Source organism: Zosterops lateralis, assembly GCF_965231275.1.
Source record: "Zosterops lateralis genome assembly, chromosome: 21".
In the NCBI taxonomy this organism is placed as follows: Eukaryota; Metazoa; Chordata; class Aves; order Passeriformes; family Zosteropidae; genus Zosterops; species Zosterops lateralis.
Genome location: NC_139781.1, coordinates 5,875,850 through 5,894,228, shown reverse-complemented (window position 1 = coordinate 5,894,228; position 18,379 = coordinate 5,875,850). Strand labels below are relative to the sequence as shown.

Here is an 18,379-nt window from a genome sequence, read left to right as displayed (position 1 = left end):
CAGTGTTTGAGACCATCCTCACCAGTCCTGCTGGCCCTGGGCTCTGGTGCTGTCTCCTGGCCCCTTGCTGTGAATCTGTTCTGCTGGCCCAGCCCTGGGCAGCCCAAAAGGAGATGAGTTGGTCTCTAGACAGGATGAAACATTGCTCTGTTCAGCACAGCCTTACCCAGGGCCAGTTTGAGCAGCTGTTCATGTCAGGTGAGGCCTCCCAGCGCTGAGATTCCTTTCCAGCACCTTGGTGGCAGCAGCACCTTGCAGAGGGATCTGGGACTGTCAGTGAGGGCAGAGGAGACTGCTCACATTGTGTTTCCAGAATTTTGGCTCTGCAAGGCCTCTTAGGGAAAATTACATGTTTTGCCCTCTCAGAGATTCTGCCCTTTTGTCTTCTGTGTCTTCCCTGTGGAGTCAGGTTTAGTCACAGAACCACAGACAGATTTGGGTTGTAAGAGACCTCTAGAAGGGTCTGGTCCACCTGACCTCCTGCTCACAGCAAAGCTGGCTTGAGGCCTTGTTGTTCAGGGCTTTGTCCAGTTGGGTTTTGAGGAGCTCCAGGCAGTCCGTGGTCTGTTCCCAGGCTGCAGCTCTCCTCTGGAGAGTCACCTGCTGTCCATGCAGCTGTCCTCTCCAGCTGTGTGCAGCTGCTTGTGGGACGTGCCAGAACACTCTGTCAGGTGTTCTGACGCCTTCCTGCAGCATTTGGCCAACAGGTAGAGAGACATGATGATCATCTGTTTTCTACCACTTTCAGGTCTTTTTGTTTTTTTTAATCATTTTCTTGATATCATTAAGGCAGTTTGGACACACACTGCTCAAACATGCTGTACCTCTGAGCCTTTTTTCTTGTGATTCTAATAGTATTTACAAAGCTTTTTTATCCATTCACCCTCTTCCCTGTGTTTAACACTATTTTGGCTGTACAAACACCAGGAGTATTTTCCTTTGGACTTGATCACTGAGTGGAGTTGGTTCTTGAAGCTGAATTGCTCTCCAGATAGCATTGCTGTACTTAGACTTGTAACTCCTTTCTCTGTTGCAAAGCCTTGACACTCTCCAGTGCTTTGGGAGATCCTGATGTTACAAGATGTGAGGAGATCCAAGCCATTCCAAACTGCTGCCAGGATGACATTCTGGATGGATGAGGATGCTCCTGTTGCCTATCTTAGCATTTAGTGCTATGGTTAGCAGCAGATAATGCTGAGATTGAGGAATGTTGTCAGTTATATTGGAAGTGTTCCTGGTAAACTTAATTCCAGGTAATTCTGTGAGATTTCTGAAATTTGTCCTTCTTGTGCTTTCTTGAAACTGAGGTGAAGTTTCTGGAATGCAAGCTCAGAATCCAGTTTGGTCATTCCTGCCTTTGAGGAATTTACAGGAGACTCATGGTTGTGTTCTGCAGCACCAGCTGCTCAATGCTGGAGGATTTTGGCTTTCTGGGTTCAGGGTGATACTACATTTGAGGCCTGCAGCCCTGAGCTGGGGCTCCTGTGTAGGAAAATCTAGTGGCGATCTTCTTTCCTGGCTTTGGGACTATCAGAAAACAATTGCTGGAGTCTGGATGCTGCTGATGAAATTCTGGAAAAACCCTTTTTTCCCCTGTGTACCAGTTACTGTTGTGTAGACATTCCCAGTCACACATGAAGAGTGGCCTGAAGGGGATGTGGTGAAATCTGCTGCAGTTTGCACTGATTGAGAACCAATAGTGCATTTGGAGGTGAGACAATGTTTGCCAAACCCTGCCTGCAAAGCACAAGGACTTGACCAGTGGCATCTGCAGGGCTGTAGCTGACTTGCAGTGAGTCACTGCATGTAAAGCCTCCAAGTCACAGAGAGCTTGCAAATCCCACAGTCAGTTGTTTAATCGTGTTTATGAGCTTGTCCAGCTTTGATTTGCAGCTTTTTGCATCCTTGTGTGCATCTGTCTGTAACTCCAATGAGTTGTCTGCTGTAGATCTTACTTTGTGATTTTTTTGAGATGGGTCCTGTCTCCCTGTTTCTTTTCAGGGAACAAAATAGGTTTAGCACTGGAGGGTGTTTTCTAAAGCATGGCTGATTCATAAAGCAGTGGGATTCTTGTGTTACTGTGTCAGATTCATTTTTTAATTTGAAACATCTCAACTCTTCCAATAACTGTTATCAATTGTAGACAGTAGCAAAGAATGAGACAGTGATGGTCTAACATGGCACTGTGTGCAAGTAGCACTGCACTGAATGTCACCAAGTGGGCTTTTTGCTCTTTGAAGACTGAGTTTGCAGCTCAGAGAGCTGCCTCTCCAAAAGCACTAGTAAGTAACAAAATCCTTTCTGCTCCTTTCTGGAGCATTATGACTGGACTGAAACATGGTCCACAGTAGTGTGCTTAGTTTATTGGTGATTCTTTGTAAATTCATTTGAGTTGAAGTGACTTAGCCAATATGCAATAAAGGTTTGCAGTGCTTGAATTTAGAATGCTAACAGCTGTCCAGATAAACTCAGATAAGTCACAGCAGACAAGTTGGCTTCTGCTGTACTCACCAAAGTATAAAAAGTATAATGTTGTTAATGAAGATACATTGACTGAAACCATGCTGGTAGGACGTGATATTACTTTCTTAATGTTTTGTTGATTGAACTGTGTATCGACACTGTTATTTTTGTTGAGAAATATTGAGTGGAGTGTTACTGTTTGTTCAAAAATTTGGCACAAAAAAATAGAAGCTTCTTCCAGATCTCTGCTTAGAGTCTTATAGACTTTGTAGATGGGAGGTGATTGAAATGTTGATTTAAGTTTTTTTTGTAGTTACTAGTTGATTATTTTCATGTTTCAAATGATCTCTAATAGTGAAAAAGATAATCCTTCTGCCTTCAAAAGTGTTGAAAATCTGAATACACATCCATGAACAGAAGTCCAGTCCAAGCAGTTGCTGTTCCTTTGCTAGAGGAAAGCAGTAACTGCATGGCTGTGGGATTTTTTGTGGGCTGTAAAGACTTCTGAGATGTTCTCTTTATTGGGAGGGAGTAACAAAAGCATTTTTTTCTTGCTGCCTGTTTTTAATTAAATGTTTGATGATAGATCCTCATTTCTGTAGGTAGGCCACATATTCCCCTGCTAATGGTTACCTGAGTTACAGCACCACTGATGTCTTTAATAAGCTGGATAAAGTCCCAGGTAGTCACTTGGATGTACTTAAATGTCCTGGCAGAGATGTTGCCCTTTGAGCTTTCCGATATGAGAGAAGATCCCACGTGCCCCTCTTTGGCAGAAAAAGCTGGGCAGGTCTGGTAGTCCCAGGTTCTGGGTTTGGCAACCAGTGTCATATTCTGTGCCAGTCCTGCACACTTGGGGAGGACCCCTAGCTGTCCCATCACTTTTTTGGAAACACTTACTTGCTACCTGAGAAGCATTCTGCTGCAGACTGTGGTTCAGGAAACTTTGCTCCTTCAACTTATTCTTCCCAAGAATATATCTCTTACTGAATACTCCAGGGTGTGCTTACTCCTAAGTAAGGAGTTCCCAAATGGAGCAGTTATGTTTGCTGCTAAGTGCAGGATTTCAGCACACTGCCTCCTCTTGGTTTGGCCATGTCATGCTGCACTGTACTCTCCTTGCTGCCAGTTGTGTGGCTGGAAAAGAGGAAGATTTTGAGCAGACCAGTGACCAAACCCTGGTGGCTGAGCTATGCATTAGCTGGTCCTGGAATAAGAGAGGTGATGACTTGTGGTGGATCATTTCAGCACCTGCCAGAAACAATAAGCTATTCTGTTTCTGTTGTAGAAAGTGAGAAGAGACTTTTCCAGAGATAAAGTGCACACTCTGTTTGCAGCTTAACTTACTGTGAAGCTCAGCAGAAGGCCCAGACAAATCTGACTGCCTGGGGCAGACAGAAGTAGAGCTTCTTACCTTGCTGCAGTGAAGCAGCTCTAATTTCTTCAGATTGAGTTTGATTTCAGAGCAATCCACAGAACTGGAAAATACCGTTCTTTCCTGCTTTGAGACCCACCTTCCTCATCCTTATCAGCTGGTAGTTGAAAGGCACTATAAAGAATTCATTGTCAGGGACATTCCATGCTTTCCCACTCAGACTGTTTGTCAGCATCACCTCGGGTCCAGCCTCAGCTCTTAACTCCATCAGCTTTTCCAGATTCTTTTAAATATATCAAGAGTTGACATTCATCTGCCCTGTGTCACCTTGGAGCTCTGCTGCAGCAGGTTGAAAATAAACAAAAGGAAAATGCTTCTAAAGACTAAATGTTAAGCTGCAGGACTTAAAACCACTGGAATTTTAGGAGGTCCAAAGTATAAATTGGTTCAAAGTGGGATTAGGCAGATTCACAGAGGATTTGCCCAGTACAAACTCTTTACAGGGACATTGTCAGTGCAGCTCAAGCAAAGTGGTTCTTCAGCAGCTGAGTCCTTGGTTGGAGGATGTGCTAAAGAGGAATATCCTGTTAGTTGTGTTTCTTTTACTCTCACCCCAGGTATCCATTCTTGGTGTGAATAGAAGCAGGATATTCGAGTGCATTTAATTAGACTGACTGCAGCAGTCCTTAGCTTTGCACATCCTAAGAAGTTTTAGTTCCTTCTCCAGAATTTGTGAGCTGTTCTGCTGGGAGGATTCAGACAGTGCTGATGAGAGGAGACAGGACCTCGAGCTCAGGGGACTGTGTTTCCAAACAGAGCATGTGAGTGAGTGCTCTTACTGCAGCCTTGCCTCTGCAGGAAGGTCTGTCCCAGTCACATCCCCATAGTTTGGAGTTGCCTTAATCTGCAGAATGCTTGTTCTCTTTAAGACTTTCCTTTTGGTCAAGGATGTTGCCATTAAGTCAGAGTTTTGTCTGGCATTGTATCACCCGAAGTTTGAAAGCAGTGTTGAGGTGTACACTGTTAAACCAGATGCCATTGGTCTACTTGTAGAGCACATGAGTTACAGGACAAGTTCATAGTTCAATGTTTGCATTATGCTCTGAGGAGGAATGCCCAAATGGATTTCTTATGCTCCAAATGTTTCCAGGGTCTGTTTCTACCAAGCAAAGACTAGGCCAGCTAAAAGTGGGAAATACTTTAGGAGTATCACCTTAGTAGTTCATTGCAAACTTGTGCAAAGTGTCTGAGGTGATTCTGAGGGGTATGTTAGCTCTGTTAAGTATACCTATAAATAAAATTTCCTTCTTCATCTGGATGCCTTGAGGGGTTTTTTTCTTATTATTGTAGGGTCTGCTGTCTGTGAAACTGGGTGGGGGATATCTTTGAGCTGGAGACATTCTGAGCAGCAGAAAAAATCCCCATGTTTATCATTTTGGGAAGCTTCTCATCTGCTTCAAATCCTTAGGACCTTTTTTTCAGATGTCTTTGTTTCTATTTCACTTTGTTCTTATTTCTGTCAGCCAACCTAAAACATGTATTAGATCCTGTATTGCTCTGGAATTGACTTATTCTGAAAGTCTTCTCATCTTGTAACTGAAAATGAACAGAAATACCAGAGTCTTTAGGGGTGAGACTTGCTGAGCATTTCTAAAGATTACATTTGCTTTAGTTTCTGTTTGTGATTGTGGGAACAGTGCTTTATCTGCCACCAGGAAACAGAAAACATTACTGTGTATTTAGATAAATTAAGGAGGCAGTGGCTTTGAAATCCAGTTGTTTTGTATGATTTCCTTAAATTCCTATAAGTTTCAGAAGTTGGGTACGTTCTCTGTCCAAGTGTGTTCTGTTTAGTTCTGAGCAAACCGTTTGTGAGTGAGAACTTGGTTGTCCTTTCAGAGGGAAAGATATAAAAAGACTTTAACAGCCATCATCAGTGAAATTGTATCAGGCTTCCTCCTTCATTGATATAGATGAGTTATACCCAGTGTAAGCCCAAATAAACAAAAATACTGTGTCTTCTCATTCAGGTCTGAAAACAGTGCTAAATTTAGATCTGGAATTAATGTGATAGGGAAGGGATAGGTTGTTGCCACATCATTTGATTCTGGTGCCTTTTTTGTAGTGTCTACCTAGAGCCTGTTTGGGGACATGATGTTACTGCCTTAATACTCTTTCTCCCACTGACTCCAGCTCCTTCTCCTCTTTTCCTCTTTGTGTTTGTCAACTGTTATCTCCTTGTGGGGCTAAAATTCAGTTTTAGACCATATTACTTGCCTCACCTTGAAGTCTTGACCTTTCTGTCTTCTGATAATGTCAACCATGAGGAGCTGGGCTGGAAGTTCCCCTCTGAGGTTGGCAGTCTGCATCACACCTTCCTGTTCAAGTGCACTGTTTGTGCCCTGCAAAGTCACACTGGTCTTTTTTCCTGACTCTGCATTGCCATGCTTGTGTCTATCTTGCTACTTGTTCTTCTTATGACTGCTTTTAACATCAAAGCTTTACCACCTTTTTTCTTGCCACTCTCCAGAACTCCTCCTAGTTCTAACTTCAGCTTTTCCAATTGTTCCATGTCTGAATATTAGCCTAGGTAGTTTTAGGGCTATTCAGTAGGCGTAGTTATACTGCAACATTGTTTATATCTGTCCTCTGACAAGATTAATGCATGTTGTCATCCTGTATCTTGTTAAGACTCAAGCTTCAGGGCTTGAAAGGAGTTATTTCTACCTTTTATGTTTAAGAGAAAAAAGGTATTTTAAAAATTAAAAATGTGTTAGCTCCATAAGAACAAGAGAAAGGACAGACCAGATTATTTGGATAGAGAAGAAGGCAGGGCTGGGGGTATTACCACAGAACATTGATGTGGAACCTCCTGAATTGGTGCTCAAGCCATTTCTGATACCCCAATGTGTCACTTAGCATAAGCAAGTCTCTTTGCTGTGGTGTGGTGAGGTGTGTGAGGGCTGTAGAGTTCCTAAAGGTCTGTTATACCAAACTCCTGCATCCTGCTGCTGACTTTGGTACCCTTACAAGTGGAGGTGATTCACCTGGTGGTGTCTGATATCCTGGTTATGGCCTAGAAGCATTCCTGGGCCTTGTTTTGCTCCAACAGTGTTCAAAGAGTGGACAGTTCATGTTCTATGTTAGACTGCTTTTCATTAACTTGCAAGTCTCTCTCTCGTTTCCAGTTGCCATCTTCTAAATGGATTCCAGTGAATTTTCAGGATCTTTGGACCCCCTGTCCTTGCCTGACAAACCGCTCATTGGTGATCTCCCTGCTGACATGGAGTTTGGTGAAGATCTCCTGGGCTCCCAAACAGCTTCTACCCAGGAAGTTTCAGCTCTTCAGCCTCCTAGCTGGGATCAATCCAAGCAGAAGACTGCAGATGAGGACTCGGACCTTGTAGTGAAAGCAGACAGCGTGTCTGAACTAAATAAATCAAATGACCGTGTTCTAGATAAACCTGTTGTCTTGGATATGCTGGAGAAACCTGGTGTCTTAGATGATTTGGGTAAAACTTCTGCCTTGGTGGAACTAGATAAACCAGAGGGTCTGGATGGGCTGTGTAAGGGACAACCTTCCCAGGACGTGGAGGGTGGACCAGCAGACTCCTCTGCCCCGTCTAGAGAAGCTGTTGGCCCAAACACAGGGAAAGAAGGGGAGGATGCACCAAAAAATTGTTCTGGGGATGTAAAGGAAGATGGTGCTGCTGCTATTCCTGCACTGTCTGGTGACAATGCCCCTGAATCACCCCGACAACCTGTCCCTGATTCCAGGGACCTCAGCAATGCCCCAGCCACGGAAGAAACCACAGCACAGTCCTCAAGTCCTGCAGTGCCCCCACCCCAACCCAGTCTTAAACAAACAAAGAAGATGAAATTGAAGGCACCAAAGAAAAGCTCACCCGTGCAGAGGGAAGGGCTAGCAGGGGAGGCAGACGTGCAACCAAGCCCAGACAACAGAACTGCAGCATTGCCCCCTGAGCCTGTGGAGGAAAAGCGGGCAGAGGAACGGGATGATAATGGGAAGAACTCCCTTAAAGAAAACAGTGCACTCAAAGTACAGGAAGCCTTACCACCAACAGGTGAGTTGTTGGCTCAGCAGAACCTGGCTTCCTTTTGCTCAGGAGATCAACCAGCTACACACTGCTGGAGTCTGCTCTGCATTCCAGCTCATCTTCTGCTATAGAAATAGCCAGCTCTTCTGATGGTCGAGATTTGGGCAAAGCCTCTTGTGTAAAGGGAATGTTCTGGTGTGCACAATCTCTTGCTCTGGCTTTCATGGCTTTAACTGATTTTTGGTGCTTGTGGAAGCAAGAGCTTCCCAAATAAAGCTGTGGCCGCACATCAGCTTAGCTCACACTCTCCATTGCTGGAGCCTTTGCTGGAACTGAGGATCACCAGCAGGTGTTTCCAATAGGCAAATTTCCTCTGCCCAGGCTGGCCATCCCCAGGAGATGCTCAATCTTGGTCAGAAGCAGTTGGAGGTCACTGCCCACCCAGCCTGCCTCCCCCATGCAGGGAGGTCTCCCCCTTACAGGGCTCCTCCCAAGGTGTGTGTTTGGATCTGCAACTACAGTTGGGTTTAGGAGCCTCCACACCAGAACTGTACTTAAGAGCCAGGGCAGGCTGAGGCTTCATGTGCTGACTGGCCCAAAGGGTGGCTGTATTTGGAGAACACCTGTGCTCTTCTGTTGGAGAAAAGCAAGATGTTAGATGCAAGCTTCTTCTGTGCTTCTGTTCCAGGAGGAAGCTTATCTGGGAAGGGAAGCGAGCTGCCAGCTGAGAAGGTGAGGAAAATGCAGTCAAGTATGTGTGGTACAGGAGCACAGAGCGTGGCTGGCTGTTGTCAGACTCTATGGGGGACACTGGCTGTCTTGTCAGCCCTCTGAAAAGGAGTTTGTATGACTCCTCTGACAGAATGATCCCTGTGCACTGCCACTATGCTGTAATGTGGCTTCAGTGTGTCCCTGCTATCCTCAGATGAAATGTCATTCTCATAAGCCTACTTCCCCCTCTCCTCTGTCTTGCCAGCTCTGTTCAAGTATCCATGGAGTTTTATCAGTTTTCAGCCTAGGCATTGGGAAACCAAATCCCAGAAGTTGGAACTTCATAATCTCTAATATTTATCCATGCTTGTCCAAGCTGATAGTTAGCCTAACTATTTTCTGGATGTCTTCTAGGAGCAGAAAAGAAGCGAACGACCCAGAAGATCAGAAGCTGCCAGGACTGAAACTGTGAACTCCTCTGAGAGCAGTGAGTAACTGGGGTTGGCCAATCCCTGTTTTCTGCCAGAGAGAATGGCCCAGATCCATTGTGGGCAGGTAGTTCGTGGTGTGAGTACAGTGGGAACTCTGGAACTTCTGGGCAGGCTTCCCTTCTACACAGGACAGGTCCTTTCAGCCCACAACTCTTCATCCTGGGGTACTTGCCTTGCTTTCTCAGGCACTTAGGTCAAAATGGGGAGTGTTGTATTTTTACAGTGGTGTGTGGGCACCAAGCACTAAGTAACAGGATGATATTCAGGGATGTTCCCAGGAAATCCATCTTCCATCTCCTCACCTAGGAACTTTCTTCCTTTCTCTCTATGAGAGTAGGCTGTCTGAAGGAAGGTTGCATCTTGGAGATTTTCCTGGAGAAGTACATGAAGTGTCTGTTCTTTGAGATGTTGAATGTCACCCTGCCATTCCCTAGTATTTGTGTTTTGCTCCTTTATTGCATGCCTGTGCTAAAATCTGGTGATCAGCATGTTCCCTTTCAATCTAACAGTTCTTACAGGGTAGAAGTTCACACCTTGGCCTTCTGCTCAACCTTGGTGTATCATGACTTCCTAGACAGGAATTGTATTTAAGCCTTGTTTGTTTAAACACCTCTTGATTCATCTCCAGTTACAGCAGAATTTATTTTAAGGATCCCTTTATCATGCCACCCAGACAGGAACAAAGCATGTAGAGGGACTCTAGAAAGGTGACTCAGAAAATCCCAGCATGTGTCTCACAGCAGAGTTTCTCACTTCCTAACGAGGGGTTTCTGATCTTCCTCTGCTGCTTTGCAGTCCCAGTCTCTGATGAAGACTCTGATGCGATGGTGGATGATCCCAATGATGAGGACTTTGTTCCGTTCCGTACGCGGCGCTCCACCCGCATGTCCCTGCGCGCTCAGATGGCGCAGCGAGCCGCGCGCTCCACCTTCACCAAGATGACCTGTGCCAACTGCCGGACCCCGCTGCAGAAGGGCCAGACTGCCTACCAGAGAAAAGGGCTTCCTCAGCTCTTCTGCTCCAGCTCCTGTCTCACCACCTTCTCAAAAAAACCGCCTGGCAAGAAGATATGCACCTTCTGCAAAAAGTGTGTGTTTGTTCCCCTTTCCTCAGTGCTCCCGTGCTTGTGACCCCACTCACCTGCTCCACAGCTCTCCTGCCAGTGCCCTTCCTATGGCCCTCCTTCACTCACATCACTGCTGCCCACTGCCAGCTGCTGCTCCGTGTCTTCTTTCACACACTCCTATCCCCATGCTCCCTACACCCCTTTCACATTCTTGCTTTCCCTGCCTGTCCCCAGACTTAGTGCCCCATATTGCAGCTTCCCCTCAAAACAACCTCCTGCATGCTCTGTCTTCAGACACCACTCCCCTGGGCCAGGACAGAACCTGCTGTGAGGCAGTTCTTGCCAACTTTTTGGGACACCAGAAAGTCCTGTGCATTGCAGTAGCCATCCTGTCCCTTTGTGGCAGGACACACATGTCCCTGCACTAACGCATCCCCTCCTGATCCCCAGGGAGATCTGGAACACCAAGGACTCTGTGGTTGCCCAGATTGGTTCAGGTGGCTCTTTCCATGAGTTCTGCACCTCTGTCTGCCTTTCCCTCTACGAGGCCCAGCAGCACAGACCAGCACCTCAGTCTGCAGATCCCTCGGACACCAGCCGCTGCAGTGTTTGCCACAAACCTGGCGAGGTAAACAAACCCCTTGTCCTCCTCATGTCCTGGATAAAGTGCTTAGGACCCACAGCACTTAGGTTTGGTCAAGACCAGGCATTTGCCAGGTTTTCCTGTGGTGTGAGGCCTCAGCCCCCAAGCTGGCTTGGGCTCACTCCCAAGCTTTTCCTTGCCTTGAGGCTCACTGCTTCCTGCCACTCTGCTGTCCCAGTTGCTCCTCTGACTTTTGGCAAGGGAAGCCACCCTGAGTCCCACCAGCTTCCAGTATGGCACTTCCCAGAGTTTTAGTGCCTGTTATCCTGAGGACTGTGCTTGTGGTGGCACAGCTGGATTGGAAGGAGGCCCGTGGTGGTCTGGGGAGTGACAGCAGTGGTGTGTCTGCAGATCCAGCACGAGGTCAGCAATGGGAACGTGGTTCACCGCATCTGCAGTGACGCCTGCTTCACCAAGTTCCGGGCCACCAAGGGGCTGAAAACAAACTGCTGTGACAACTGTGGACTTTATATTTACAACAAGGGCTTGCCCCTGGAGTACCTCTTTCATGAAGGCCAGCAAAAACGCTTTTGCAACTCTGCGTGTCTCAACAGTTACAAGAAGGTGTGTGGGGGCAGCTGCCTGGGGTAGGGGGTTTCTCTGTGGACACACAGCAACTTTGCTTGGTGTGGCACAGGGCATTTTATTAAATGGTCTTTTATTGCTGACAAAGCAGTTAAAATATTGCTGTGGGGAAACTCTGAAGCAGGCAAACAGAATTATTTTGATCTGCATGGGGCCCACCATGGACCCAAGCATGGATCAGAAAGTCAGTGAACTGATGGTAAAGTGACACTGGTATATGCAGTTAGCATGGACTGGCTTCTGATATCTGCCTAAAGCTGGGCTGGATATGTTGCTTCACCTGAGCAGTCTTCACTTAACTGTCTTGGTAGGTATTGCCAAACTCTGTATTCCTGCCAGGCTACCCTTGAAATGAGAAGTTAAAGTGCCAAAGGCAGCTTTGTTTGCTACCACCTGAATCCGCAGACTGTGAGCCTGTCCCTGGCATCCAGTGGTCACTGCAGGAGAACGGTTCTGTAGTGGATACAGCAGTGGGGTGGGATGTGGTAGCTGGACCTTGCCAGCTGTGATGGTGTCCTGGAAGCTCTGTTCTGCTCTGTGTTTGCAGAAGAACACTCGGGTCTACCCCTGCATGTGGTGCAAGACACTGTGCAAGAACTTCGACATGCTGCCCAACGTGGATCGCAGTGGCAAGATGGGCCTGTTCTGCTCCATTTGCTGCACTACCTCCCACAAAGTGAAACAGTCAGGCTTAGTTGGTAAGAGCACCTCTGTAGAGGGAGTCATCACCTCTCCACTCTTAATTCCTTCCTTGATATTGTTTATTGCTTGTGGATGGGACTGAAAAGAAGGTAAAAGCCTGGGGAAGAGTCCAGTGAGACAAGTGCAAGTGCAGAGGGAAAAACTCTTGCAGTATGTAGACATCTTAATACAGAGGATAGTGTATATTGCTGTTCTTGAGAACGCAGGGAGCAGCTGTAGTTCTGGATTGTGCTGGCATTGCCCTTTCCATTACATGATGTACTGGGGTGTCCAGGAATGGGACAAGTATTGCAGCCTGTTTTGTCCAAATGCCTGTAGAGCCAGGCTCACTTCCTTGAACCACTTTGCTTTCCATCTGTTTAACATTTCTGTCCTAGCAGAATCTGGTACTCTTTAAGTTTCCTGGTGCTCTTGTCCCTTGCTTTTTGATAATAACTTGACAGACTGAGGGTGAGTGAGTAGCTTGCATGCCATCCTCAGAAGCCAGTCCCACATCCTGTGCTGCTGCCCTCACCAATTCCTGTCTGTTTCATCAGGTCCCCCTAGACCCTGCAGCTTCTGCAGAAAGAGTTTATCTGAACCCTGCTATTACAACAAGACAGACCGGGTTGTCTACCAGTTCTGCAGCCCCAGCTGCTGGACCAAATTCCAGGTACTGAAATATCCTTCATGCTGGGCTGGGCTGTGGAGCTCATGCCTCCTTTCACTGTAAGCAGGGGCTCCACCTTCCTTGAGCTCCTCAGGGAGGGTTCCTAAGAAAGTGTCTTGTGGAGCACAGGAGTTGCAGTGGCTGTAATTGCTCAAAGCCCAGTCCTGGCCCTGTCTCCCCCATCCTCCATTGGGTTAAGGTGGGCTGTAATTCACTCCTGTCCATCAGGTTATGCCCAGCAGGAAGGCAGTGCAGAGCTGTGCTGCATGAGTGGTTTGAGATAGTGGCCTTATGAGAGCACAAGAAAATGCACAAGTAAGCCAGCAAAGCACAAGTGCACACCTGATAGCTGGGTGGAAAGGGGCAGAGCTGCCCTCTCAGACAGGTGTCACTGAGAAATGTAATTCTTCCAGGATGTGTTGTCTAAAAATTTACAACTAGCAGGCCTGGATACCTCTTGTTTAATGATCCTCAAAAGCTTGACTGGTGATTTTTAATCTTCTGATGTTAAGTTTCAGCATATGTGAGATGTCTCTGGTGTTCATAGGCAACTTCAAGAATATTAGTTTTGTACACTTGTCAAAGAACAAAGTAACAGCCAGGAAGACATGAGAAACTTAGGCCAGGACATGTCTTGAGCAACTGACAAAATGTAGAGAATCCAGAGGTAAGGGTTAGTTACTGGCAGTTGCAGCATTTCATTTTGGGATTTGGTTTATATGGGGTTGTTTTGGGGGAGAGGCATTTGGTTGGTTGGGTTTTTTGGTGGGTTTCTTTTGGTTTCTTCTTTGTTCGGTTGGTTGGTTGTGGTTTTTTATGAATCCTTGATGTAATCCCCTACTGAGGCCACAAATAGTGTTAGTAGTGTAGCTACAGAGTTTTTAGCACTGTAGACATCATAAGACTAGAATCATAGAACAGTTTGGGTTGAAAGGGACCTTTAGATGTCATCTGGGCCAACCTCCCCTTCTCCTGCAGTGAGCAGGGACATCCTCAGCTAGATCAGGTTGCTCAGAGCCATGTCCAATCTGACCTTGAATATTTCCAGGGTTAGGGCACCTACCTCTGCCAGTGTTTCACCATTGTCATTGTAAAAAAAAAAAAAAAAAAAACCAACCTTCTTTACTTCTTTATAGCTAATCTAAATATACTCTCTTTGATATTAAAACTATTATCGCTTGTCCTATTGCAACAGGCTGTGCTAAAATGTGTGTCCCCATCTTGCTTACAAGTCCCCTTTAAGTATTGAAAGGCCACAATAAGGTTTCCCCAGAGCCTTCTCTTCTCCAAGCTGAATAATCCCAACTCTCAGGCTTTCTTGATAGCAGAACTGTTCCAACCCTCTGGTCATTTTCATGACCTTCCTCTGGACTCAATCCTACAGGTCCATGTCCTTCCTGTGCTGGGGACCCCAGAGCTGGAGGCAGCTCTGCAGGTGGGGTCTGACCAGAGTGGAGCAGAGGGGCAGAATCCCCTCCCTCCCCTGCTGCCCACAGGGCTTTTGCTGCAGCCCAGGACACACTTGGCTTTCTGGGCTGGGAGTGCACATGGCTGGGTCCTGTCCAGCCTCTCATCCTCCAGGATCCCCAAATCCTTCTCAGCAGGGCTGCTCTCCATTTGTTCAGCCCCATCCTGGATCGATACTGGAGGTTGCCCTGCCCCAGGTGCAGCACCTTGTACTTGGCCTTGATGAACCTCATGGGATTCCCCTGGGCCACTGCCTGAGCTTGTCCAGGTCCCTCTGGATGTCACTCTGTCCCTCAGGCATTTCAACTGAACGACTCAGCTTGGTATCATCTGCAAACTTGCCGAGGGTGCTCTCAATTCACTGTGTCGTTAATGAACACATGAAATAGTCCTGGTCCCACTACAGGCCCCTGAGGGTCACCACTTGTCACTGATCTCCATCTGGACATTGAGCCTTTGGCCACTACCTTCTGGATGCAACCATCCGATCAAATTCCTCATCCACCAAACAGTCCAGCCATCAAATCATCTTTCTCCAGTTTAGAGAGAAGGATGTTTTGGGGAACTGTACCAAAGGCTTTACCAGAAGTCCAGAGAGATGACACCCACAGCTCTTTGCTTCTCTGCTGATGTAGTCACTCCACTGAGGAAGACAACTAGGTTGGTCAGCCAGGACTTGCCCTTGGTGAAACTGTGCTGGCACCTCCTGTCCTCCATGTGCCTCAGCACAGCTTCTGGAAGGATCTGCTCCACAGTCTTTGCAGGCACAGTACAGTTCAGTTATTTCCAGGGTCCTTCTTTCTACCCATTTAAATGGTTGCAGTGTTTCCCCTTTTCCCAGCTGGGACTTCATTAGTTCACCTAAGCTGCAATATTGCCATATAAAATCAACATTGTAAACATGAATAAACCCATGCATCACCTGGATTAGGAACTGTCTTGCTGGCAGATCTCAGAACACACTTGTCAAAGAAAAAACAACACTGAAGAGATTGTTTCAAGATGGCTTCTTGGGGATCAGTGTTAAGCCCAAGAACTTCAAGATCTTCATTAATCATTTGGCAGTAAAGTTAAAGTAAGCATGATGAAATTCAGCAGATGAAACAAAAACTGGTGAAGTGTTAGTCCCTGCTGTGTAGAAAGCAAAGCAATTGGATTGATTGACAAAGCTGGTTCCTCCTAATGTGTGCTAAACACAGTTTCAGTGCAAGATCCTGTGTCAGCCTTACTCAGGTAGTGTGAGGATATAAATCCCAGGAAAGTAAGGATTTTGAAAAGGCCATGGAATCACAGATAAACTATTCAGTATGAGCATCTCAGTTTACAGCCACACAGGGAAGGATTAATTTATTGCAAGTACAAGCAGGCAAACATAAAGTTAATGTTTGAGGGCCAGGGAGCAAAAGAGCTACCTAGAATGATGCACATATCGGAAGGATGTTCTCCAATGCCCACTTCATTTTCAATGCCAAAGAAAGAAGTTAAATTTGGGCTTGAAAAGCACTTGTACTGAGGCACTTGCAGAATGTCTTATTTGAGGTTATCAGAAAGAAAACCAGGAATGACTTTATTAATAAATACATCCTTATGGATAAGACACCAAATGCTAGATGCATTGTGGACAGGACAGCAAATGCTGTTTAATCTAGCAGAAAATGGGATGAGAGGCTGCTTGAATTCTTAAGTTGCATTATCTTGAAAATAGAAACCAGGCACCTATGCTTCAAGAACTTTTAGAGAAATCCTCAGAAGAGATAGCAGAGCCCTCATCATTTAAGTTTTCAAATCCAGCAGCGTGGCAGCTTGAGGGCTTGCCTTCCTGAGAAGAGCTGGACTCAGCACACTGGAAGCAAAGTGAAATTGCTTTCAAGAATCAGCTCTCCAGGAGCTTGAGACATGATGTGATGGCCTGACTGAGTCCTCACAGTGGCAGCAGGTCCAAGGGGGCCAGGCAGGCTGCAGGCCATGAAGGAGGTGGCAGTGGTGGCAGTGTGAGGCAGGTGCCTGCTGCCCTCCAAGTGCTCTCCCCCCATGAGCTGTCTGTGTCTCCTGCAGCGCACCAGCCCGGAAGGTGGGATCCACCTCAACTGCCATTACTGTCACAATCTGTTCAGCGGGAAGCCAGAGATCCTGGACTGGCAGGTGAGGACTTTTCCTGGGGGGATGTTGAGGTGGAGGCCAACTGCTGAGAACCTCTGGGGTACTTCCTCTCCCTGCTCTCCTGTGCCAGTCCTCTGAATGTCTTAGCTGCAGAGATGTGCCTGAAGACTGCTGAGTGCTGCACTCCTGATGTTCAGTAGGATGTCAGAAGTGCAGGAGAAGATCACTCCTGCCAAATCCTGTGCCAGGAGAGCTGGGCACTTAACTCAGCCCTGTAGTCTTTCTCTTGCTTCCCTTATAAGTGTGGGAACCTCCTGCCAGCCTGGCTGACCTGGCTGTGGTCTCTTTGGCAGGACAAGGTGTATCAGTTCTGCTGCAAAGACTGCTGCGAAGACTTCAAGCGGCTGCGTGGGGTGGTGTCTCAGTGTGAACACTGCAAGCAGGAGAAGCTGCTGCATGAGAAGATCCGTTTCTCCGGAGTGGAGAAGAACTTCTGCAGTGAAGGTACTTGGGGAAGGCATGGGAGAGGCAGAGCCCCCATGCCAGCCCATGCTGAGGGAGGAGAAGAGAGCATGGAGAGGAACAGAGGGGAGATTGTCTTAGCCAGGCCCTGGGGCAGGAGCCTTGCCATGCAGTGAAGGGAGGACTGTTGTGGGGATGGCTTGCTGTCCAGCCAGGCCCTAGGGCAAGATCTTTACCGTTCATTGTGTCCTTGGGGAGGGCCTTCTCACAGCTTTTCTCTCTCTGGGGGCTGGGGAGACAGCAGGTGGCAGCTCCGCTCCTCCTGTCATCATGCACTTCTACGCTCTTGCGTCTGGGCTGGCCTGACCTGGCCTTGCCCTGCCTGCTGGGTTCCTGCACACAGGAGGTTGGAGTCAGACTCTTCCTAGAAGCATGGAGGTGAGAGATGGCAAGTCCCCGTGAGGTCCCATCTTATCCCAGCCCCAGGGGCCAGTGCTGGATTGTTCCCTACAGTGTGTTGCGTGTGCTCTGTTGTCTCCGCAGACCTGGAATTCTGGTCATGTTTGGGTCAGGGAGGCCCCCAGTTCATCCTGGGAAGGTTTCACTCCTATTGTTTCTCCGCAGGGTGTGTGCTTCTTTACAAACAGGATTTCACCAAGAACCTGGGCCTGTGCTGCATCACCTGCACCTACTGTTCTCAGACCTGCCAGCGGGCGGTCACCGAGCAGCTGGAGGGCAGCACCTGGGACTTCTGTAGTGAAGACTGCAAAAGCAAATACTTGCTCTGGTACTTCAAGGTCAGTATTGGCACTGGCAGCTTGTGCTAAGTGCTGTGGTGGGCACGGCACCCAGATAAGTGGGCATTGCACTGAGGAAGTTCGCACTGCTGGAGTCTGGCTGGCACTGCTGCGGAGAACCTGGCACTGCTGGAGTCCTGCCTGGCAATGACGGGACACTGCTACGGGGAAGCTCACGTAGCTGGAGTCCCCAGCTGATCCTGCCAGACAGAGCACTGCCCTGAGGAAGCTCACAGTGCTGGATCCGCGGCCAGTGCTGCTGGGAGAAGTTCGCACCGCTGGAGTCCCTGGCTGGCACTGGCAGGGCACTGCTGTGGGGAAGCTCACTGCACCTTGCGATGTGCACCTTTCACTGGAGAGTTGTGTTGCACTCAGAGGGGGTGTGGTTAGTTACTCGTTGTTTCTCTCCTGCTGATGCGGGCTTTAGGCAGCTCGGTGCCATGCCTGCAAGCGTCAGGGGAAGCTGCTGGAAACCATCCACTGGCGGGGGCAAATCAAACACTTCTGCAACCAGCAATGTCTGCTGCGATTTTACAATCAACAGAACCAGCCCAACCTGGACACGCAGAAGGGGCCCGAGAGCCTGCTGAACAGTGAGTAGGAGGGAGGGAGGGGACCTGCATAGCTCAGTCTGAGAGAAACAGGGAAGACTCAACAGCAGGGGGTGGAAGCTGCCTGCCTGGGACTGGAGGAGACGCTAGGGAACAATCCTGCACTGGCCCCTGGGGGGGAAAGAACGGAGTGGGACCTAATGGGCTTCTCCATCTCTAACATCTATGGTTCTATGACACACAGGGCCCAGACGGGAGG

The 18,379-nt window shown here is 47.7% G+C and overlaps 1 protein-coding gene across 4 annotated transcripts in view; it reads left to right on the top strand.

Moving 5' to 3' along the window:
* The window catches only part of ZMYM3 (zinc finger MYM-type containing 3), a 32,631-nt gene that overhangs the window by 2,966 nt on the left and 11,286 nt on the right, over positions 1-18,379 (top strand). For 3 of the 4 annotated variants that reach the window (XM_083876254.1, XM_083876255.1, XM_083876253.1), the window contains exons 2-13: positions 7,027-7,923; positions 8,585-8,628; positions 9,022-9,094; positions 9,894-10,185; positions 10,615-10,792; positions 11,159-11,371; positions 11,940-12,090; positions 12,631-12,746; positions 16,266-16,352; positions 16,664-16,814; positions 17,397-17,569; positions 17,997-18,162. In XM_083876254.1, coding sequence (XP_083732380.1) covers positions 7,041-7,923; positions 8,585-8,628; positions 9,022-9,094; positions 9,894-10,185; positions 10,615-10,792; positions 11,159-11,371; positions 11,940-12,090; positions 12,631-12,746; positions 16,266-16,352; positions 16,664-16,814; positions 17,397-17,569; positions 17,997-18,162 — 2,527 coding nt within the window. In that variant the 5' untranslated portion in view covers positions 7,027-7,040. The remainder of the gene's footprint in view (positions 1-7,026; positions 7,924-8,584; positions 8,629-9,021; positions 9,095-9,893; positions 10,186-10,614; positions 10,793-11,158; positions 11,372-11,939; positions 12,091-12,630; positions 12,747-16,265; positions 16,353-16,663; positions 16,815-17,396; positions 17,570-17,996; positions 18,163-18,379) is intronic. The other variant, XM_083876256.1, reaches the window with a different exon arrangement.